The 26,053-nt window shown below is 41.4% G+C and overlaps 1 protein-coding gene across 1 annotated transcript in view; it reads right to left on the reverse strand.

Annotated features, from left to right (window-relative positions):
* The window catches only part of PCDH15 (protocadherin related 15), a 2,378,624-nt gene that overhangs the window by 1,084,762 nt on the left and 1,267,809 nt on the right, over positions 1-26,053 (reverse strand). The window contains exon 12 of the mRNA XM_085614969.1: positions 9,299-9,433. Within this exon, the coding sequence (XP_085471095.1) occupies positions 9,299-9,433 (135 nt within the window). The remainder of the gene's footprint in view (positions 1-9,298; positions 9,434-26,053) is intronic.

A 26,053-nucleotide genomic window follows, 5' to 3' on the forward strand; every position in this document is an offset into this window, starting at 1 on the left:
TGTTTGGGGATCCGTGTGACTCCATGCACAAAACCTAGCACCTCTTGGTTGGCGCCCTACTTTGGATTTATGCCTGTCATGATGTCGTAACAGCCCCAGGTGGGGCTATTTTATTTCTACAAGTTATAGTATTGAAATAACTATTCTAAAAGTCAGATTTTGATACATGTATGGTATATTTTTGTCGTTTTGGTCTTATTTGGTTTAGATAAAGATACTTTATTTTTCTAAACAAGTATGGTGTTCATTTGTGATGTTTTCACAGTGTAACTGTGCCAAGCTTACAAGGGGGTGAGCTGGAGTTATCTAAAGCGTGTATCCCCCTTACCCTGACTAGAAGCAAGGGTCCCTACTTGGACATAGGTACATACCTCTGCCAACTAAAGACCCCATTTTCTAACACTCAGTGTGCTAAAATGTAAGCATTTCTGGTAAATCCACTCTGTGTGTCGTTTTCTGAAATATTTTAAATTCAATTCCTTTTCCAAAACTGACATCTTGGTAAAAACAGGAGGTAGCTGTTTGCTGCCATCCATAGAGTCACTCTGCATTCCTTCACTGTTCTCTCCTGCTTCCTCCCATCCGTAGGTTGCCCAAGCCCAGCTACGTACAATTCATTATAGCTTCTTTTTGTGGACTGTTGAGTCCAGATTTATCAAGGGCTTGCGTTGGCCTTGCATCACACAGGGTGAGGTAAGGCAACAAAATCCCCTAAGTCAAACATACTTAGGGATGTATAACCACCTTGTGTGGCTCTGCGTGGCTTAGTAAATCTGAAGTCTTACAAGGTGGCACAAGTCACTCCCTTGTGTTACTCTGCATTGGGAAGGCATTCCATGGGTGGAGTATGGGTGTCCCTATGCATCCACTCAGGTTTTTGGCGCATTCCTAGATTTACTATGATTAGTAAACCTGCACATCCTTCAAGATGATACACCCTTCCAACAGAGGCGTAACGAGGAGAAATGTGGTTATTTCTCCTTGTTATTTCCTCTTTCTATGTGTGCTGCATTCTGCAGCACACATAGAAAGAGATAAATTACTCTGAGGATTGTTTTCAGTGCAGAAAAGGGTCCCTTCCTGCATGAAAAACAATCCTTAAATAAAATATATGTGTTATACTGATTTATAGGTCTTAATTGGTGAATGTAAACTTTTGTTATTCAAGTAGTTAAGACATTGTAACACCCTAAACACTGCAAAATATAATCATATACATTCCACTGAATTAACAAGAATTGAGTTGGAGTACTTTGTTGCTACACTAAGACATGGAATCTCTTTAATGGAGTTCTTGCAATTCTCAGACCATCTTTTTAGTTTTTTCGTAAACTGAAGCCCTCAGCAGTGGAAGCATGTGCAAAAACGGTACATGTCTGTATTCGCCAACTCTCCGGAGAAGGTTGAAAGAAATAGATTGGATTTCGGTCTCTTTCAATTTGTTGTATTGACAACAAGGGTCACACTTGTCAAATATGATATGTGTTCTTTTTCCCTCAAGGCAACACCTTCACACTCGAACCAGAGGACATTTAGTCTGTTTGTAAAATTATCTCATGATGAATATGGACATGATTGAAACAATGCATGCTTAATGTAGTGACATTCATAATAGAAGTGCCACTTCCCTTTTTTCAAATACATATATTTTTTTACTTCAGTGCTTCCCTTAACATTGCTCTCTTCCTCTTTGTAATGACTCCCTTCTTTTTCAGTCAATATTTTTTTTTATCTTGGTGCAAAGTACTGTCATGACGTAGGTGGTCAGAGGGGGTAACTACTTTTCAAGCCACTGATTTTTTAGAGTGTCCGACTCCGTTCCTTCGAACAAATCATTTTTTAATAGATTTTAAAACAAAACGGCCTTCTTTATTCATGAAGATGCAGCTAATATGACGAATTATACTAATTGGCAAAAGATGCTGGATTTTTCCATTTTGCTACTTTCCATATCCGACATTTAGTTTAAACTTAAAAGCAAACACTCCTGATATCAACCCCCCCCCCCCCCTTTCGATTTGTTGATCTGACAAGCTTACCTAATTCTTCTCTCAGCCGCCATTTTACATTTTAAGTTAGTGATGTAACACCATTTTTTAACTGAATCTCTGCACTACGGGAGTTTGAAAGAATTTGAGCAAATAAATTCAACTTAAATGCACTGTGGTTTGTGTCTGCGACCTCTTTTGTATTTCTTTTGACGAAATGGACATCTCCGGATAGCAGCAATTAGGGGCATATTTACAAGCAGGCAATAAAAAATTATCGCCGCTTTTGCGGCCGTTTTCGGCCGAAAAGCGGCGATAATTTTATCGCCTAATTAGCAAGGCCACGCTAATGCGTGAAACCTTGCTTTAGCGTCAGGATTCCAAACGCTCAGCTTTGCATCTCTAATGAGATGCAAAGTGGGCGTTCCTGACCTATCATGACAGGAGAAATGTCGCTAAGCAACATTTCTCGTATCATCAAGCCCCACGCTATGAACCATAGCGTCAAGAAAAGTAGCGATAACCCCTGTTATCGCTACTTTCCTTACGCCTGCTTCAGGACTGACTTAGCCATGATATTCTATGGAAGGTGAATATCATGGCTAAGTTTGTGAGTCCCTATCAGCAAGCTAACACCACATTGCGTGAGATTATCGCTGGGTTTCCAGCGATAATCTCACGTTAGGCAGTTAGCGTGAGGATTTTTATCGCTGAGGAGATAAGCGTTGTAATAGCACGCTATCTCAGCGATAAAAATCCACGTTACCCGGCGATAATTATCCTAACGCTAAGAGCGTTGAGCGATAATAATCGCCGGGTGTTGCTGATATGCCCCTTAATTGTTTAAATTCCTCGTAAAGCTACGCAAGGGAGATATTCTTCTACCCGGGGACAGAATTAATCAGGCAATAAAACTTATTGTTTCGGAACCATGTACCAACCAAATTAAAATGAATCTTTTCCATCGTTATCACACCCTAAATTGAAAGGTCTTTCCATTCTGTCACCACTTAAAGAAAAACTAAAACGTCTTTTCATTCTGTCACCATTTAAAGGAAAATTGTTTCAGCACTCGCTCACTTACATTCTTTCATATGTCTAATATACACTTAGATGTAAGAGACATCATTCTGGTACATGTCCCTAACGCCAGGAAATGTTATCATGGGTGTGTGCACTTAATATTGTTTTTATCTTGTGAACTTTCTGCAATAATCCTGAAAACGACTTTGAAGGAAGTTTTGAGCATGTTGGTCTCACACAACAATTGGTACTTTCCTGTCCCTTTTAAGTTGTTTTGAGGAATGAAAATATCACCAACTAGATGGAAGAAAATCAGCAATGGGGATATACTTTGCTTGCACGTGCATAGTTTTATTGTATCCCCACCATTTCCATAATGTATAATGCTTTGTTTCATCATGAATGGTATAACACCGCTTCCATCGAATCTGAAATTAACATCAAACAAGCATTTGCAATGCAATAGGTCTCGCAGTTACACGAGTTTAGAGCTATTGGCATTGTAAATGACAATGCCTTTTATTTATGTTTTTAAAACAAAAATAAAAGGCATTAGTATTTGCAATGTCAGTAGCTCAAACTCGCGTAAATGCGAGACCTATTGCATTGCGAATGCTGTTTGGGTAGGCGCGGGAGATTAAGGGGCATATTATCAAGCCAGGCGATAAAATTATCGCCGCTTTAGCGGCAGAAAACTGCCGCTAAAATAGCAATAATGGGCTTGATAATATGCTCTATGGAATTCCAATTGAAGCCCATGTTAGATGTCCTTCACATCTAACATGGGCTTCAATTGGAATTCCATAGAGCATATTATCAAGCCCATTATCGCCGTTTTAGCGGCAGTTTTCTGCCGCTAAAGCGGCGATAATTTTATCGCCTGGCTTGATAATATGCCCCTAAGTTATTTGCCCAGAAGCACAGGATGTTGAGAGGAGACTCGAACCTGGTTCCCCAATGCCAAAGTCGGCAGCTCTGGGGTTACGCCACATCCTATCCCCACCTTTTACTGCAATATCATAGGAGTCTCGAGTGATCCATCGCACAATTATTGATCTAGTAAGCTGTTCTTAACTTAGGACATTCTGGTTAACACAAGAGACACCATGGCGTTAGACTGTGTTTAACTACCAGCACACACTGAGCATTCCATATCAGCCGCGGCCCGTGGAGGGAGTTCCATGGGGCGGAAAGGCGGGGCGGGGGAGGGGCAGGGTGGGGGGTTCTAAAAACCGGAATATGGATAATTGCAGGTAAGTAAACAATAAAATAAATAAAACAAATTTCGTTGCGCGCCCTGCATCGCAAAATGCGATAATAGTGCAGTAGGAAGGACTATTTAAAGCACATGTTATAGTTTTTATTGATATCCCAAACTAACAGTGAGAGTTGAAATTGGCGAGTGTGTTACCTTCCCTGATATCGGTGAGAAGTTTGGACGGAGGGTTTGGCACTACCCCTGCCCCAGCATTAACCACACTTAAGCGCATTACATTTTAGCATTTTTAGTCATTACGTTTAATTGTAAGGCACAGCAGGCGTGACTGTTACAAATGTACTGGAGCCAACCCACCAGATCTTTTTAATATGGCTGCTTTCTGAGACGAGTCGTTCTGCGAATTATATTTCACAAGTAAGAGAGTGGAACTAGCCGGAATGTCAGTTGTCCGCCCTTTATTATATATGTACCAGTGGCGTAACAATAGGCCCCGCTGTGCGGGGGGGGTGCGAGATGTACATTTACAGCGATTACAGGACAGGCTGCCGGCGAAGATTCTCGAGCAGCCCTTCCTCACGAGCAGCCATGCCTGCACTGGACAGGGGCGGGGCGGGGCCCCTGCCCCAGAGACAGCAGTGAGACCCCCACTCACCACTGTCCAGCGAATTACCAGCAAACAACCCGACAGTAGAAAGCAATTACTCCCACCCCTCCGCCCCCTCCGCATCATCTGTGGGATGAAGCCCTCTCCATTTCCAAGCATATGGTGCAATTAATGAGACTTCTGTCGCTACATCTGTCCCCGAACTCTCGCACTCTGGCGGGAGAGGAGATCATCTCACCATACGAGGCCCCGGACAATATGATGCATGAAAGTGGTGCGCACACTGGCAGTCTTGGCTATAGGGATTTCACAGCTGGCATGAGAGGCTAGCAGGGCTGCGGCAGGGTCAGTCTAAATCTGTCAAGCATCCTAGCGACAACCGGGTTCCTGGACGCTGTCCGCCTCCCCACCCCGCCCTGTGCAGGAAAGCGAAATCACCCCTTGAAGAGAACAAGCACACAAGTGCAGCCATTCTCTCCTTAAAGAAAATAGTGCTCACACACTAATTAATGACGGGTAAAGATGCCTGCAAGGGATTTTATTCGAAGAAAGTTCTATGGTTATTTATATTGGACTTACTCTACAGGTGAGTCTTATTCGAACAGACACCCAATTGTCATCTAACAAAATCAATGAATGAATATATAAAGCACAAAACACTGGAATATCTTTTGTTGAAAATAAAAAAATATTTATATATATGTAGATCAAGTTAAAAAGGAGTACACATGAACAATGAATTCAGCAATAATTCATGAAAGTGGTGAAATCAAATTTGTTCTAAAATTCATGAAGAAAACATCTATTCCAACAAAAATATCAATGACATATCTCCTAATGAGAATAATAATCACTGGATACAATCAATATTTTGGAAGTTGATGATGGAGTCAACGTTTCGGTCTTAAATGGCGTCAGTCCGTCAGACCATCTTCAGGACAATGGATATTGCACATGAGAAAGGACCCTATTCTTTGTCAGACTCAACAAGATAAATCCTTGTCGTGGAGCTATGTTCAACCCAGCTCATATAGATATCAGAGCCATCACTAATCCTCAGATCAAGGTCAATCCAGTTTTGTTGTGGCAATATAGAACTCCGTCTAAATTAATGGCGGCGATTCTTGGAGGGAATCTCAGCACCTCCAGTCTTAGTGTCCCAACTGTATTTATCGCGGGAAGGATAAACACTGGCGTCAGTACAGAAAAACACTAATTAATGCATCCCGTATAATACCGCTAGTAAAAGGGCAAATCCCGGTGGGCGGGGCCAAAAGGAGACAAGGCGGCAACAAGGAGGGACTAAGAAGCCTGCTTTACAATCAGAAGCCAGTGTTTCGCATGGAAGATGACGCCAGCGAATGAGATAGATCTGTATTGATTCCAAGAAGCTCTCGAATGACGAGAGCAGTGCATGCCCTGCTTTCGCCAGCCGAGAATTAAAAATGAAGAAAATTAGACCTTACATAAGACAGCATTATTAACATAGAAATGATGCTGTGGGGTAATATATTTGACGGTCACGATTTATTTGCAACTCCTCTGTTGTCTTACAATACAACACTCCAACAAATACTTTACTGCGAGTACACTTAACTCTGATGCTTGCTATACAGTGCCTCTGCCCTATTCGTTCTTTCTGTAATGGGTATTATTGCTTGCTTTAATATGCCTTACCCTCATTATTCATACTTCAATCACCCCAATTCACCCCTGCTTCATGTGGAGAACAAGAATCCACACTTATCAAATGTTTTCTTCCTACACTGTGCCTGTGTGTCTTTATAATTCTTGATGCAAAAAAATTCTTTTTTTTCTCAAGTGGTGTGCTTATGTGGCTAACTCGTGCTTCACGTGCTGTGCATGTGTTTCAATGGCCGTTCTGATAGAGTGCCTGGGTGCATGATTTATGCTCACCCAAGATCGCTTGACTGCTCACCAATTTTTCTCATACTGTCCTTTTTTTTCAATCACCCATACAACTCTGCAGTGCTCTCTTGTTTGTTTTACCCTTCATCCCTATAGTGTGATTACATGCCTCAATATATATTCTGTTCTTATGTGACTCGTGCATTCATTTTATACTACGCGGTTTGCTCACCCATTCTTTCTGCACTGTGCGATCCATTTTCTCTATGCATTGACAAACCCTTTCTTCAAGTAAATGGATATGTAGCTCACCCATTCATCCATTATAGTGCTTATTTGATTCACTCTGGTATATTTACAGTGCTTAAGTCCATACATAGGCTTCTTTTATTAGACAAGTGGTGTTACCCATTCCTGTTCTCCTGGGCTTAGAGGACTCACCTACTGTTCTTTGCATGAGCTGACACAACTTTCATTTTTACAGAACACTTGCCTCATCTGTTCGTCTTGCACACTGGATATCTGACTCACTCATTCGGAACTACTACATAGATAACTACCGACTGAATGTGCAAAATTGATGAATTGTTGATAAACAGCACGTTTTAGTCACCTTTCTTTCTATACAATGATTGTCTGTGTGCGTTCAGAACCCATGTTGCATATCTTGCACTTTTGAGCCTCGACATTGTTCCTATACCATGCATACAAACGCTCATTTTAATACTCCATCCATTCTGTAGGGTATCAATGAGTCATTAATACAAAGGTCTTCCCCCTATGCAGTGATGCTATACAGTGTTTCGACTTATGTGTAATTTGAGAAAAGAGGGTCTCTGAATCCATGTATGGAGTTACTGGGTGTGTATGCAACCGAGCAGTGTGAAAACTCACATTCTAAGAGAAAAGCACAATGTGACTGCATCATTAGTTTTAGTAACCCTCTCTGTTCCTACCCAGGCAGTATTCAATGATGCCTACCCACGTCTTGTGCCTAAGTAAGGTGGCACCCACCATGGGTTGCAAACCACTAGATTGGCAGCCTCCACCTGAATGCACTGCGATCCACACCAACACAGACAAGGCAGTAGCAAGACAGACAGAAGCTTAGCCCCTCGAGGCTCATAAATCACTCTATCCTCCAGAGGAAGAGGTGTGCCATCAGCGCTAGGTCTGCGAGACCTAAAAAGCGAGTGGAGCCAAGTGCAGATTACAATCAAAACCTAAAAACACTGTGAATGGCAGAACCGCTGTTGGTGTCTGTAGGGGGAAATTCTAAAGAGAAGACCCGGACATACTATGGGTTCCAGCAGATTTGCGGTTATTTCACCGTGGGTCAAACACCGACATACTCTAGGCGAGAATGTTTGCCCTGCGATGGTTGCCCGTGTTCTCTTTTATTTGGGGGGGGCTGTGCCTCCACTCACTCTTCCCACCCTGTCTTCAGGAACTTTGCCACATGCATCTGCCATGAAGTGTATTTATGGGGCGCAGTGCAGGTGGGGAAATGTCCGTCGGCAGTAAAGGCATGCACAGAGGCTGCATACCATCCCAACACCTGCCTCAGCAAAAGGAAGGCACACTACATCAACGTCTGCGTCTTTCCTATGAATTCTTAACTACTGACTTGCTTCCTCCCTACCCCCTACATCCAATCCTCTCATTTTCATGATACAAACACAATCGGATCAGATCACTGACCACACTGTCACTGACTGATAGTAAAGACCGGGGATGGCTCTGTGGTTGTTGCATATCCAGAAACAGCTGGAAATTCTGGGTTCGAGCACAGTACGTTCTGCAGACCTTTGTAGTCTCTGCATTAGACATGTGGAAGGCTATAATAGCGAGAGACGTCTTTGCCGTGCCTTGACATGCATCTCTCTGTATGTTGGTTGCATATACTTCAGCATACAGTTAAAGCGGTCTATAGCCAACATAAATATGAACAGATTTTTCTTATCCAGGGCTTCGTAAAACAAGCGCCTGTCTGCCTTGTATAGCATGTGAGCACGTGGTGGTAGCGTGTGAAAGCTTACATCGCTAGAGAGGAGACGCCATGCGCGTGCACCTCACCTGTCCGTGCGTGGACATGGTTTGTCTCCCTTTGCTCACCAAACCCACAACAATAGTCTCGCCAAGGCGGAGCAGCACGCATGCGCTGCATTCGCTAGGCGAGACCTAAAAATGGCACAGCGCATTGATGCTCATGTTATACCTTCTTCCCAGTTCAAGTCACAAACGGGTATCTTCCAAGCCTTATTGTGATTGTGTAACCAAATTAGATTTCCTTGCTTATCTTGATTATCCGTATATAAAAATCAAATGTAATTCTTAACCTGAGGGAACATATACATTTATAATTATTCACAGGAGGATTGCATGAGTTGAACAGGAGGATTGCATGAGTTGATCTGTTGTCACCCTAGCATGTACCCTAGCCAATAGACAACATGACAGACCACAGTTAAAAGTTCTTTGTACTATTTTCCAGTGCCTGGAGGACAATTATTAGCAACAGAGCACTACAGATTATTGATTCATTCATACAAATACAAAAATGATTAAGAATCGCAATAAGATGATGTTGCTTACCGAGAATGTGTATATCTGTTGCCGCTCCCTGTCAACCGGCTGGAGCAAAGTGAGGTACCGTGTAATACCAGACAGGGTCACAGTAAAGTAGGTGGTATAGTCATTTAAGGATAAATGTAGTTGGGGGTCTTTTGTCTGAAAAACAAAGTTAAAAGTATATTTTCCATGAATTGCACAGACAGCTTTAAGACATATTTTAGTGAATAAGTAGTGCACTCTACAAATTCTATATCTGTATAAAAAAAGGAATCACACTGATTGAAAATATATTGCAGAGTAAAATAACCAGAAGCAAAGAAATACCATTATTGCAAATTGGACTGGATCAATAGGCCTAGGTTAGTCTTTCTTGTCATTCTTGAGAAGCTTCAAAGTGGATTGAAGAATTTTACACTAGTGATTTTGCTGACTTTGAGATGGAAGTAAATGAATGCATTTTAGAGACTAGCAATGACGTTATTTTAATAGGGTAGTATGGCTTAGACCACAGCGTTAATTAGGGATTTAGCCAAATAAAAGTGAAGTCATTTCTGTATCAGGCGAATGTTAAGGAAAGGGAATCATGCAGCCCTAGAGCTGAAGTGATCAAGGATGATAGCTGCATACTGTCTGGACTTTAAGTACCTGACTGAAACAAGGGGATGACAAAGTCAGATTATGGGCGAGGATTGGAGAGGAAGGAAATCTGTGTATCTGTCCTGGGGGGATTTTTCTAAGAAGGTTTATTTAAATGGCTGGATATCAATGAATGCGGTAAATGATTGTACTTGCAGAAAGGAAAATGGAGCATCACACATAAGGTGTATAATTCATGAATCAAGGAGAAAGACTGATTTCTATCTAGCATTGTAAATTTACGCATCTATCAATGTATCTGTTTTTCTGTGTGAATTTTTAAACAGAAAAACACAATGAAAATGTACTAGCTAGATTTAGGGTCATATTTATCATCCTATCACACAATGCAGTGCAGCGCAGCACAGCAAGTTACCTTGTTGTGCTGTACTGCATGATAGGGAAAGGTGCCTTACTTAACATGGCATGGAGTATTTTAGCCTTTTCCCAGTGCTGGCGCACAATGTGCTGCCTAGCGTCAACAAAGTCATTCTTGCACCATGGTACAAGGGTGGCTGCATTGTTAGCAGGATTGTTTTTGGCAGGGAGTGGCATCTTCCTGCACAAAAACAATGCTCTGAGGCATTTTCCTCTCCATAGAAAGACGAAATAACAAGGAAAAATAAATATATTTCTCCTTGTTACACCCTCCCTAGGGATGCCTAGCAGTTTTGGTGCATTCCCAGGTCTACACTTATGGTAAATATGAGAATGCGTCAAAATCCATGTGTTTTGTGTAGGAAAACCCATACACCAGCAATGACTCCCTGGGACAGAGTAACGCAATGCAGTGATTTGCATTCCGTTACTCTGTTTTTTTCAAGTCACTCAGGGCCATACGTAGCTTGATAAATCGAATCTCAGGGGTTGAGTCTCTTTTGCACCACATTGCGTGGTGCAAAAGCAACACAACCCCTGGATAAATATCTCCCTTAGTTTTTTTAATATGTGTAGTTGATATGTTAAAACAGAATTTATAAACAACCAGAGATGAGATAAATAGCTTGCATATTTGAATACGCTTACTTGCTGCTTACAATAGCTAATTAATGCAAGCCAATTTAGAGGAAGAACTCTGCCCCATCCTTCCATGCTGTAAAAGAAAGGTGAGAAGAACACTGGAGAACCCTTATTGATTGGGAAGCAGCAATGGTTCTGACCCAATAACTTATTCCACTAAGCTTTCAGTAATGTTCCCCTTTGATGGTCAGTCAATAGGTAGATAAGACGATGCACAGGTAGCTAATACTCGCCATTCAATAGAAGTTTGGTATTCATTAATAGATAACATGATAACAGTTTAAGTAGGGTTCTAAGCTTAAATTCTTGCCATTCAAACTCAATTTGTTATTTATATTCCATTACAAAATATCAGGTTGTTACAACACAGAAACAAATATAATAAGAACTTGGTGTAGAACATAACTCTAAATGGTGTCAACATTACCTACATCTAAGCATTGTTTAAGGTAACATTAATTTATTGGAATGTCATTACATAATAGGTGATACGTATCTTATAAAAAGATAATAAAAAATAAATTTCTGCATCATTTTTGCAGTGCCAAGATGTAGACTGAGATTAAGATGCTGCCCTATTAAAGAACTATTATACAAAAAGGGCAACCCAATAATCCCCTCGGGACTGGGTATAATCAATACCAAAATACAGAGGTCCCTAGAGGAATCATTTATCTATTATTTCATATTTCAAAAAATGTCACAAAAGTGAACACAATTTATCGCAATCAGGGAATTTCTCATAAAGCAATATTGTAAAAATATTTGCTTTAATCCAATTTTAGAAAAACATTCAATTTATCATGTACGGCAACCAAAATACTACTAATTTCATCCATATATTTCACAGTAATAGTACAACACCTTTTGCTTTTTGTACATATGGGTAAAAAATCCACCATATATCAAACTCAATCAGATATTTTCACATTGCTTTCATTATGCATCAGAGAACATAAATACAAACAAAAAGGTGTGATAGCGTCGACGTTTCAGTCTCTCTAACGGTCTAGAAGATCCACAAGACCATCTTCAGGACAATAATGTTGCACAATGAATCTAGTACAATAGAGACATAAACAACATATATAGAAAAACCCTGAGTTCAAAAGTATTGTCTGCTCAACACTCCAACAATACATGGACAACTCATCCCTAGTCTGTGCTTATACGAACCAAGTGCCAAGTGAGAGTGATAAATAAAGTGCTATACAGACCAACATAACCAGTAACCATGCTCTTTAGCTGAGGGTCATACCTAACCCAATGATGATTCAAAGTGACCTACACCACACCATCAAGTGACACCACATCATCAACATATAATCTTGAATTGTAAACTGGCATTCATGAAGTAGGTAGAAAAGAAAAAATACTGTAGACTCCAACAAGGCTCTCTGGTTTTTGCTGCTTTCCCTTTCTGTGAGAGTTGCTGCATTACAGGTAAAGCGCTTGAATGTGTCACAATTATCACAATACAGTGCCTTCCAGCCTTTTCCCAGCCCGCACACAATGGGATGTCTAGCACCAACATAGGCACTCTTGCACCATGGTGCCTGTATTGCATGCAGGATAATGTTTGTGCAGGAAGGGACACCTTCCTGCAAAAAACAATCCTGTGAGGCATTTTCCTCTTTCTCTCTCTGTGCTGCAGGAAGTAACAAAGAGAAACAAATATGTTTTTCCTTGTTACGCCTCTCCTGGGAAGGTGTAGCACTTTGGTGCATTCCCAGGGCACGTTGCATGGTGCAAAAGCAAAGCAGCCACTACATAATTATGGCCCCAGCATATTAACTATGCAGTGTGGAAAGGATCTGTAGGTCGGGGCAATATTTCAGTAAAAGTGGTATTTCACTTCAGATCAATGGTTGGTGCCTTGCTTAGGGAGGTTTGAATGAGGATGAAAGTAAAATATTGACATTTATATATGTTTTTTCACAAGTATATCATGCATTGACAAGCTTGATTAGTTAGTTTAGGAGGTCAATTCATTTTTATAAAGAATCAATTAATTGGTCAAAATTTTCAGAACATGGGACACTTTCCAGTACTGGAAATAATGTATCTTCATCTGAAATTAAATTGATTCAGCTTAATATTTAAAGCGTCAGAGTTGGAAAGAACGCCTCTGTATTTGAATTTGCTTTCATATCAGATCACCTGAGGTGAGGCATGAGATAGATATATGGGACAGTTATTCATTTACAGATGTTGCATGAAGCTTCAATGAGATGCACAAACGATTTCAACATTTGTGCCTGATTTTGTATTATCCAAGTAGCAGCAGTGCAAGCTTGTGGAATGAAAAACAGGGCACAGACATAGGTTGGGCGAAGAGAGCCAGGTTGCAGAAACAGACCACACAAATAGTCTTTGCATACCACATATGGCCATTTCCATGTTTCTATTGATTGGGATATCTTTCAATACATGCATTGTGCCTTTATATATAAGTATCTATTGCCTCTCAAACAAGACATGTAAATGAAGCAAACATTTTACCTCACCTGATACTCCAAACTAGACCAATTCCCAATACGAGGGAGGGTATATTAAGGGGCAACGCCACTTTCTATGATTGGATGACAGCATTGTCTACGTTAATTGTAGCAGTGTGCATGTATATGGTGTTTCTCTTCCTTGTATTCTGTTTTAATACCCCTAAAATACTTGCTCTCGTCTCAAAGTGATAGAGCATACATGTGTAAAGAAATGTCTCTTTTTTAATGATCAGCTCCATTTTTTGTGGATTGATGCTTCTGCTTTTGACAATTTGGTTTGGGCTTTTGCTAACCTGGCCCCAGCACCTGTGCCCGGACCCCTAAACCATGTTGAAATGAATATCTACCTTACCTATAGGTCCCTAATATATTAAACAAAATGTGCCTCGGGCCTTTAAGTTAGGTGTCACTAGTGGACTGCAGCACCCATTAGGCCACCCACTAAAGTGACGGTGCAAACTGCAATTGAACCTGTAAAAATAAACAGTTTTTGACAGGTCAAAACTCCCTTTGAAATACTATCAAGTCCCCTGTACATAGGCCTTATAAGTCCTAATGGTATTTAGAAGTAAGACATGTAGAAATATAAGGTTACAAGTCTTTAAAGGAATAAAAAGCTTCAAAAGCTATTTCCACTGTAGCAAGGCTAGCTGTTCCACTGCAAAGCATGAAATTAAAGTATTACATTTAATAATGCTAATTTCATCTAGGAAAGAGAAATATAAATCAAAGACTCTTTTTAATAGGTATGTCAAATTCAATGTTACAGTAAAATCAAATTTTTATAACTGTTAAGGAAAAGTTACCTTTTCTCTCACTAAAACCTCTAGGCAGGCTCTGCACAGAGGGAGAATGGTTCTGCCATTTTGTTTTTAGGTAAAGAGGCGCAGTGTGACATTGTATATTGTAAGGCAGACAAGACTGCAAACATGGTTAAGGTTACCTCTGAGAACTTTTATATATTGATCAGGGAGGGGGAGGAGTCTCCTTACCCAGAAGCTAGTGCCAGAACTAAATGTGGAAGCCCCGGGGTACCTTCTTCAAAACACTCTGGACCTTTGTAAGAACAGAAGAAGGACTGCACTTGCTGTTTGAGACCTCCAAGGAGACATGAGAGGCTTGACCTGCTCCCATTTGTACCCATAACAAAGAAGTGGATTCTAAAGGTCAGTTGGCTGACCTCCTGCTAAGTAGGAGCGGCACAACAAGTTGCAAGAAGCTCTTTTTCGGAAACTCCCAGACTACCAGTTCCAACTGGACATGCCCTGGAATCTGCTTATAGATTCTAGTAGAGTGAATTTTGATCGCTAAGGGGCATATCAACGAGCAGGCGATAAAAAATTCTCGCTGCTTTTGCGGCCGTTTTCGGCCGAAAAGCGGCGATAATTTTATCGCCTAATCAGCAAGGTCACGCTAACGCGTGAAACCTTGCTTTAGCGTCAGGATTTCTAACGCCCAGCTTTGCATCTCTAATGAGATGCAATGTGGGCGTTTCTGACCTGGCATGACAGGAGAAATGTCGCTAAGCGACATTTCTCCTATCAGCAAGCCTAACGCTATGAAGCATAGCATCAGGAAAAGTAGCGATAACACCTGTTATCGCTACTTTCCTAACACCTGCTTCAGGACTGACTTAGCCATGATATCCTATGGAAGGAGGATATCATGGCTAAGTTTGTGAGTCCCTATCAACAAGCTAACGTGAGATTATCGCTGGGTTTCCAGCGATAATTTCACGTTAGCCAGTTGGCGCCAGGATTTTTATCGCTGAGGAGATAAGCGTTGCTAATAGCACGCTATCTCAGTGATAAAAATCGGCGCTAGCCGGCGATAATTATCCTGGCGCTAAATGCGCTCAGCGATAATTATCGCCGGTTGTTGTTGATATGCCCCTATGTGATGTTATTGAGGTCATGTGACCCTTGGCTGTGTCAAAGTTTACACCTCCTAATCTCCTGAAACACCTATATCTTGAAAACGTTTTGGCTCTAAAGACCTCTGGAAACCTACCAACTCAAACTGACGAAGGAGCATTGCCATTGAGAAAGGATTCCAGTTTCTCCCGCTCCAAGGCTTTCCGTTGTAGCAAATCTGTTTCAACAGGACATCGTAAAGAAGGGTTATCCAGTCACGTGGACCCCTGTTAGGCACTAGCTTTCAGCACTGCACAGCCGGAGTAATCCAAGCTCCAAAAAGTGACTAAGTGTGAACACAGAAATCTTTACAGGGTGAAGGTGCCATGAGCATCTGGCCAGAAAGGAACCTTTCCTGGGTGCAAATTTTGAATTCCTACTGCTCTAAGCTCTCCCACCATAAGTCAATGGCTTTGTTAGGACCTCCTTCAATGGCTCTCTGGCCTCTTGGAGCTCCTATGGGCCCAAGCCTGCTATCTTGCCTTGATGATTTCTGACTTTTATTTCAGAGACTAAGGCCCAAATTTAGAAATATTTTGAATCAGGTTTGTGTTACTCTTTTAATGCAGACCCGGCACAAAATCTCTTTGGGGATTTTTGAACCAACACAAATTGGAATTTCTGTTGGTTTGAAAGAAACAGTAACGCAAACCAGCGTGAAGCAGTGCTTTGCATTACTGTGCTTCAAGGGGGCGTTCCATAGGTAGTACATTGTTGTTCCTGTGCAACCACTGTTGGAAAGTGGGTTATTAGTAGTGGTAAATACGCATCTACCACTGGCAATAAGGCCACTTACACAGTCTAGGGTTCAGAATATGCCTCAGTAATTATTCCCATGCTCAACAATTGGTAGCTTGGCTGCGAGCAAGCAGGTAGTCTTAACTTAAGAGACAGGTATGTAAAGCTTTTAAAAACACCAATTCAGTGAATAAGTAAGACACAACACACAATACAAATCCCACACCAATTTATAATGATATGAAATATTATTATCTTTACAACAACACTAAAACTACAATAATCCAATGTAGGGAACAGGAGATATAAATTTTCAAAGATTTAGCACTATATTGCACTTAGAAAGCTATAGCACCAATTTGGGACATCTGGTTGTGCTTCACCAGGACAAAGTCAAAGATTCAGGCTGACAGCGATGGAGCCCTGCTCAGATACCCCTCGTGGTAGGTCTCATTGAGAGTTTACCTTAGGACTTCAAAACATTTCTGTAGGTTTTTCTGATGGCCTCCCTCGATGCTCTTCACTGGGCCAGGTTTGGTGAGGGTTCACCGGCTTGCTTTCCAGGGAGCTTTTCAGCGGGAAGAACTATCAGGCTTGGCCGTTGAAAGTGGGCTGCTTGTTTCTCGCAGTTGAGTCAGTCCCCTTATGGAACTTTTTCCTAAAGTTGCTCCAAGCTTCTCAAAACTTCTGGAACTTCTTCTTGAAGTTCCTCTTAAGGGTCCAAAGTGTCCAAAACACATTCCTAGGGTCTGGAATTTCCAAGATGGTTCTTGAAATGCTGGGACCACAATTCCCGCAATGCACCTAGACACACCATTACAAATCCACTGGATGTACTCCAGGCAGCGGATTCTTGGTGGTGATGAATCAGGTGAGCTCTGTTAACCTGTAACTTGCAGGAAGTCCACTCTTTATTCCTCTGGAAACAAAGCACATCCAATGGAATGCAGTTCCAGATAGTGCGGCAGGTGTGGTCAGTCAGAATGCAGGGTCTGAGGGTGCAAATCAAGTTTTCAGCTTGACAAGTCTTCTTCTCTTAGTTTCAAGCAGCAGATCTGAGAGGTTTTGCATCTCTCACATATTTATTCAGTGTTCTATGAGGTCATGGAGGAGAGGACTCCTGTTCATTGAGGTGCAGGGCAACGCCCCAGACCATGACCATATTCTCAAAGTGTGGCATAATCTTCTCCCAAAAAGCACTAGTCCTCCAAAATTCAGTATGGCTAAACTCTCAGAAGAGGAGCAAGAACTAATTAAACCAATCTCCAGTATGACTCATCTACACAGCTCTCCTCCCCGTACCATCTGCAAATTCCTGCCTTAAACCTGCCACCTATCTGAGTCAGAGGGCTGAGGGGGGAAAATGGACCTGGCCATTTCTGCCTGTCCTCTTCCCCTTTGAAGCCCCATGCTTTACTACCTCCTCCCCCCTGCTCTGGTCTTCCTGTGCAGCAGAGCTCTCTCTATCAGATAGCTTCTCTCTGGGTGAGCCATATATCACTTCCTCTAAGCAGCCAGGTTAATCCGATTAACTCTGACCAATCAGGGGAGACCACAGAAAGGCTGAATTTTGGCATACAAACAAGAAAGTCTTCTAACTTATTTTCTCTATAATTTAGGATAAATTCAACAATAGCATCTTGTTGAACTTATCAATCCCATTCTCCTAAGTCCTTGAATTACATTTTCAGTTAATTCCTAGCGATGGTTATGGTTCCTTAAACCATTACAATGTTATTGTAAGTGGCTTGGGATCAACAATGGGGAAAATGAAATGTGCAATTTCTTCAACATCAGGGCATATAACTACATCTTGTATAAAGGCTCTGTTTACAGTTACATGACCCTCACCCCCATTGCCTGGACACCTAGGGTGCACTTTAGGGGTCCTGAATATGCAAACATAGTGTTGAGCTTCACTCCACAGTGCTCCTAGCAAAATGTTCAATTTTGTTATACCATGGCATATAAAATCTCTTTTATAAGGGCCCTCCTCATAAGTACATGACCCTTGTGGTATCTAATATGCCACTTTTTAAGTCCCCCTACCACTAAAGTCAAGTTTGAGCACAATTTACATTTAAAATAAGTGCTGCAACACAGGGCTGCTCTTAAAATGACCTCAGGCTCTCAGCAGTTCACACATGCAAGTGCAAAAGAGTTGCTGGACTCTAATCTGCCATGCCCTATTATATAGTAGGTACTTATAGCTAGTTTTAATCCCCCTGCCCTATTATGTACTAAGGACTTATAGGGCAGGTCATGCCAATCATAGGGGTACCCTAACACATAGTGTACCCTAATGTTTGTGTGTGTTTTCACTGTGATTTCAACATAGCATTGGCCCTGGGCCTGGTTAGACAGAGCCCAGGAAAAGTCAATTTCCACCCGTACCAGTCAGTAAACAAATGGGTGTGCACAGGGCACACAGGATGTCTTTGCAACAACCACCCATTTTGCGATGCAGCGCGCGCTTCGAAATTGATTTTATTTATTTAATTGTTTACTTTCCTGCAATTATCCATATTCCGGTTTTTAGAACCACCCCCCTGCCCCTCCCCTGCCCCACCTTACCGCCCCACGGAACTCCCTCCACGGGCCGCGGCTGCCGGTTACCCTATGGGGCTTGCAGCTCTGTAATTGGGAAAAATACTTTTTTCTTGCCACGGCATATAAACACATCTTTTATAATGTCCTGCTTTTTATAACAATGCACCATACCTTGGGGCATCTAGGGTAGACCTTGGGGGTGACTTATATGCAATAAAAGGTAGTTTAGGACTTTGGCAGTACTTTTAATTCCAAAGTCGAATTTGAACACAGTTTTACTTTAAAACCAGCCTGCAAGGCACGTCTGGCTTATAAATGACATCAGACACCACAGCAGTGCATACTTAAGTGCATTAGGTCCACTGGAGTCTTTAACCCTTTATGCACTGCCATCTACCAGGGACTTACTGATAGGCTGTGTTGGCCAATTAGTATTATACCAATTACCATATACCTTTTAAGGACAGAACATTGGCCCTGGACCTCCTGGTTAGCATATCCCAGGACACATTCAGAGTCAGTAACCACCAGTATCCTTAAAAATGGGGGTGATGAGAGCAAAAAGGATGACTTTCTTGCAATATTGATTCCTGCTCACTGCTATTCAGTAACAAGGGGTCCCTTTGCAAAGGAGAGATTCTTAGCTATTGGCTTTAAAAGTGATTGAAATGTTCCTAAGAAATATATTCACCCTGCTGTGCACTTTATATGCTGACAAAACATGTGTTGACATACATGTGTAATAATTTGTTGTTTCCCTCAACATCTGCTTGTGGCAGAAGAGTTTATGGTCTCGTGCTTGGTTTGGACACTCAGAAGCAGCAAGATATACCCTCACATCAAACAAGCATTGGAAATGCAATAGGTCTCGCGTTTGTTTGAGTTAGAGCTTTTGGCATTGTAAATGTCAATGTGTTTTACCTAAGTGTTATGGATTGTATGTATGTTGGGTGGTAGTGGAATTATGTGGGTTGGATTGGATTAGTTAGTTGTGGAATTGTTTAGTGTGGAATTGTGTGGTCTGTAGTGGATTTGTGTAGCGGAATTATGTGGCATGGTATGCTGTGGAATTATGTGGATAATATTTATACTTTATTGATTGTACTGAAATTATGTGGAGTGGGATTGTGTATTGTGGACTATAATTATGTGGAATGGTATTTTGTGTTGTGGAGTGGTATGTAGTGGAGGTAATCATATGGTGTGCTGATTAAATTTTGCGACATGATGTGGAATTGTGTGGTATGCATTGGATGTATGTGATGTATTTTGTAATTGTGTTATTGGGTTGAATTATGTGGTTTGGTGTAGAATTATGTGGTGTGGATTGGAAATGTGTGTAATTGAAATGTGTAGAGTGGAGCAGTGTGGACAGCTTTGCCTGTTTTGTGATGAAAAAATCAAATAGGTAGTAGCTAAGCTCTAGATGCGTGTTTGTGGGTGTTTTTAGAAATAAGAAAATGTGCAATAAGTGCACAGAGAAATGTACTTGACACTGATTTCGGAAAAAACACATGTGCACACACTAGGGCAGGGAGATTATGACAGTAGGATCCAGACGTGTGTGCAAGGAAACATCACTACATACTCAAGGAAAGTGAAAGATTGATTCTCAGATTACAACAGGGAGACACCATACAGTCACACCATTCTCATTAAGACTATTCCATACCACACCATCCTTGTGTAGACCATTGCTACTCGAACTGTTCCATCTCAACCACTTGTTAGATTCCTGACTCCAATTTCTGTATACTTTGTCTACATAAAAGCTACGAACATACACGTGCCAGATACGACACCTCCGGCGTTCCAGTATGTTGCCACAATATCCTTGTCAGAAATCGACAGACAAATATGGTTATCGGTTACCAAAATATCACCACATTGAAATACATAACAGAAAATCTCTACATAATGGGATAGTATTTTTGTAAAAGATATATAGGGCACGATATTTATGTCAACAATATTTTGACATATGAGCGACCTTCCAACCTCTCCTTTACACCATTTCTATTTGGTTACAACTTTAACAGCCAGTTCACTTTGCAAAGTGTCAATGTCAGAAGTAGACTCAAAACATTATTTCTTCTAACCAACCAACCATTCATTTCAACCTCAATAGCATGTTCACAAACTGAATAGTGGCAGAAAAAAGCCATCTAGAAATGTACACTTTTCTGAAAACATTGAGACAACCCCCCCAGTTCTGCTCTCTTCCCACAGCATTTATGCTGCCTAACAGAGCAGAAACTGCATGAACACCTCCATACATATATGGTCAGCATGTACATCACTTCTTTCTAGTCTCGTTGCACCTGCATCAACAGAACAGCCTCACTTCCTGGGACTTACTTGTGGACTTCCATAGCCATGCAATCACACAATTATCCCACCTAAACCTGTAGTAACACACACAATGCTTAGGTACTGCTGGTGTTTACAGGTTTTGGTGGACAACAGCCATTTCAGTGACAAAGGGTGACAGCGGGGATGCAAGAGAAACTTCAAAAGTGATATAAACGACAGAAAGTGCAGGAAGTCTAGGCTTGGGCATTTGGCGGAGCAGCTCCAAAGGAAAGTTTTGGGGGCCTACATTTATGATGTGTAATAACTAATCAAGAAGCACATCAACAGCCAAAAATGTGCAGTAACAAGAGGTCTCAATAGCCCAGATCTTGCAGCAACATAGCCAAGAATGTTCAGTAATACATGGATGGTCAATCCAAGCCTGCAATGACACATGTGCAACCACACACAGCCAAAATGGCAAGAACCTAAATCAATGTACTGTCCAGAAAATTCATTTTTTGCGTTATTCAGTTGGAGGAAACCAAAAAAGTACAATAACATGCAGTCCACATAGCCCACAGACTGTATACAAGCACTGACAGCCAACAATGTACAGTGACAAAAAGACCATTCAGTGCACAACCAGCTCACATGCATGGTCAGTCAACTCTGAATAGTGACACCCAGTCTACACAGTCCACTGCCTGCTCACATCCACGGACAGCCAACATTGTGCAGTGAAACCCACTCCACACACCACACAGCAAGCTCACATGCACTGACAGTCAACTATGTGTAGAAACACACAGTGTAGAGTGCCTGAACCTGCTCACACTCACTGACAGCCAACCATGTGCAGTGACACACTGTATAGACAGCCCACAGCATGCTCACATGCATGGACAACCATCAGTGTGTAGTGATACACTGTCCATACAGCCCACAGCCTGCTCACATGCACAGAGAGCCAAAAGTGTTTAGATACACTCAGGTCATAGAACTAGGAACCTGCATTTTCTGGGCTGAAGGGGTTGGGTGGGTCGTGGTGTTATCAACGTGTACAAAACTGTAAATTCTACTCGAAAATGGCCCTGTGTAGCACAAGAGCTTGATGTCCTGCAGTCTGCACACCAACACGGTGAGATGCCTATCAGAGTTACTCTTTCACTCTGACACACAGACGTTTTTAGGCGGGACGTATTTCATTAGGTGCCTCTAACATGTCAAGTGCTCAAAATGGCGGGCAGGCACTATGGGCAAAAAAGAGCTTTTCCCTGCATTAAACGTCTGTGGATTCACTGGTACCCTCCATCTGTAGACTGAAAGCCATGCTCCTGGTGATGGAAGGAAGGACGAGGCTTTCACACCCACCAGGAGGCATACACGCCTCTATACATTATACACCTAACTCTACCGTGAACGTGCCGTGCATGGCGTGTGAGCAGCAGGACAGATGGATGCTTTTAAGAGCCAATTAGACAGAAGCCCAGACCTAAAAATAAACAATAGCACATTTAGCATGTTTGTAAAAACCTTTTAAATACATCTCTAAAACTCCCTTTCACAACGGTCATTCTTGCAATTGTCTACACACATCCGTCGAAACTAGTGAAGAGCAGGAGCAAAAAAAATTATATATTTCAGTGGAAGACAGATGTTATTAATTAAATTAAATCAAAGACTGGTTGGCACATTAGACCACCCACTTGCTCTAATTTTTTATGGTCGGAAAACAGAAAACCCCTGAATTTTGGTCAGAAAACTTCCATTGCATACATAATGCAGGCATAAATCACAGGGAAAATAGAATTATCGTCAACCGGACAAGATTAGCGGCAGCAGCATAATATGAACAGGCTGTAGCAACAGACTTCTGCAGTCCATCACAGCTCCCATCTTTCAAACATCCCCAACGAAAGTAGAGTGAGGAGACAAACGAAAATGGAAAAAATGGACCAAAGGTAAACAGAAACAGAGACATTGATGTAGTGTCCTGCTGGACACGTTCTAGTGTTCTGCCTGTTTTTTATCCCACACTTTACACCCACCCATCACAGGCGTCACCGGTCAGGTGACCCTGCAAATAAAAGGGCCTGGTGCACGTGCCCTGGGCCAGTTCCACATACCGTGCATCTGTGTGGTCATTTAGTCAGCATGTAGGCCTAGGGCCCAAGACACCACAATTTAGAGTCTGTCCACCTCCAACACCCAATCCCACTCCGTGACAAGAGGTCATTTTTCTCTTGACCACAACTTGAATAAAAATATTGAAGAAGACTTTTATAATATTTTTGATATGGTCATGTGGTATATTGTCAACAATCTAGGATTTGTACCACACAACACAGTGACAAATCATGTTGACGTTTTAATAAGATGTACAGGTTCTGAATTTCTTTACTCCAACATAAAAAACATTAGTAAGAGGAGAATATTTAAAATAAAGACACTTCCAAAGACACTTCCAAGTGAAAGCCCTTTGCAATATTCTTTAAATAACATTAATAAAACGATCCTAGTAACTTTTTAAAGAGAATGGCACGCTTGAATTTTAAGTAGAGCCAGTCATATGGCAGGATTCAGTCTTTAAAAGCTGCAATTCGCGGGAGTTGACGGGGTCTAATACAGTTGTCTATTTTACAAGCATAGTGATTTAAGAAGAAGTTTGTATCAATTATTATTTATGACACAATGGACCTCTTAATCAGCATGGGAGAATTCATGTACAATGAGATAGGCATCCATTTTCAACTGCTCTAAAAATGGTCTTGGTCTTCAATAATACAATTCGTGATTTTGAACCTACAACACCATTGTCATTGTTATTGAATCCCTTGTTAACGATGCACAATTGTTTAGTTCCATGTAATAGTCGAAACAGTATCATCATTTGAGATATTTCACCACTTTGAATGACATACACATTTCTCTTTTACCAAATTCTTGCATCTATTTATATATCACACGGTCAACACTCTTTTAAAATGATCATTGTTTAAGCTGTCCTTGTCAGCATAGTCTTCAAAACTGGAATCCATATTGATAAATTGGCCGTGGTGTTTCTACAGGTAGTCCACCGTCAGGTCGCTATGCTCTGATACAGAAACTTGGGGGCTTATTTACAAGCCCCTTGAGCCGCAGGCGCGTCAGTGATGCACCGGTGGCGCATTTTGCTGCCCCATATTTACAAGGACAAGAAAAGACACCCTGCATGGCTTTTCCTGTCCTCGCAAATACAGACCCTTTACACGCAGCACTTTGCGTGAAAGAGGCGTTCCATGGGTGTGTGTTTCCACGCAACACCCATGGAACCTGACACATTTCCAGATTTACGGGAATCGTAAACCTGGAAATGCACCTGAATGCTACATCCCCCGAGCAGGGAGGTGCAATGAGGAGAAAAGGATGCATTTCTCCTTATTTTTTTCCTCTTTCTATACATGCTAAATTCTGCAGCACATTTAGAACGAGGAAATCACCTCTTGATTGTTTATGTGCAGGAAGCTTACCATTTCTGCACATAAACAATCATTTAAAAAAAATTACGTTTTACATGTTCTATGTGTGCTAATGCAGCACACATAGAAGTTGAAAAACGCCATTTCCACCTCTATGTGGGAAACCTTCCTGCACATAAACAATCATCCACATAACGCAGGCATCCTTGCACCATGCGTCAGAGCATGGCAGCTAATTGTGCGCCAGCGCAGGGTACAGCAAAGGGATCCATCATGCCCTTGTAGATATGACGCATCCCTGTTCTTTGGAATTGCAGCTGTGTGGCGCAGCCAAAGGGCTTGAAGTGCGGCGCTGCAGCACTTTCTTGTAAATGAGGCCCTAAATCATTTGAGTTCTCCATATTGCCATCTTTTCACTGAAAACTTTATAATTTTGAGATCTACATACTTTGGCCAATTGATTTCGAGTCTCTGTAGGACAGAATAAGGTAGAGTGGGACCATTTCACTAAAATTAAGTACATATGGATATCCCGTAAATGGCAATTGACTATTTAATCACATAGTCAAACAGTGTCCCTATCCAGTTTATTTACTTCTGTTTGTGGCCATTAAAAAGGTTTTTTTAATATAATTTTTTTTAAGTTTTTCCCTTTCCCTTTTAGCAGCATATGTCTGAGGTACTGTGCCATTCGTCACCTCTTGATTTAAGAAGGAGATTGTTTTAGCTATGTCTTCTCTCTGAAGCAATTTGGTGAGTACTATAAATTTTGTTCAGCCTCTGGATAGTCAAAGTGGTTCTCACTGCATCATGACGCAGACTACGATACAGTAGTACAACCAGATTGTTATTTTCACTCCACTCTTAAAATGCCTGAGACGCAATAAACTGTCCATCAGGGAACAGATCTCCTAGTACCACCACCTTCAATTTTATCAATAGCATGATCATTAGCTGTGCAAGTAATGGAAGGAGGAAGGGGATATTGTCTATTGACAGGATTGGGGAGTATACTCTATACATTTCCAAATTGTTTACAATCTGTCACCAAGCTCTGGTCATATTGGCCAACACATCCACGTCTTCTGGAGATGGTTTTCAGGCTATTACCATAGTAAATGAGTCTGGCCTGACAAGATCTCTCCCCAACATACCATGTATGAATCTGGCATGATACCAATATTGCGCATAGGGTGCCTGTGCCACAAGATAATAGAGTGATGGATCGGACCTACCGGTATGCCCTTGTCTAATTGTTGTGTCAGTACTGACCAGTGTATACATCGCTGCTTCTCGCCCCAATTTAGTCTGGTGAATAATTGTGGTTGTTGATGGAATAAGCTGCTAGGCAGATCTATCGGAATGTTGACAAACAGATGGAGGAATTTCAGTAAAATTACAATTTTTAATTATAGTTATCCTCTCTAGCAATGATATAGGTATATGTCATCAACTATCTTCTTGTGTTTTAAATGATTTGAGGGTTACCAGAAGTTTCGTCTTGCTATCTCTCTCATATCTCTTGTTACATGGACAGCTAAATGTTTAAAACCATCCGCTATCCAGCGCAATGGATATTTCCCCTGCCAGGGGCAATGGATATTTCCCCTGCTAATGGGAATATTTACGACGTGTCCCAGTTAATTTGTAGGCCCGGGTAAATCA

The sequence above is a fragment of the Triturus cristatus genome, chromosome 1_2 (assembly GCF_964204655.1).
Source record: "Triturus cristatus chromosome 1_2, aTriCri1.1, whole genome shotgun sequence".
NCBI classification, from domain to species: domain Eukaryota; kingdom Metazoa; phylum Chordata; class Amphibia; order Caudata; family Salamandridae; genus Triturus; species Triturus cristatus.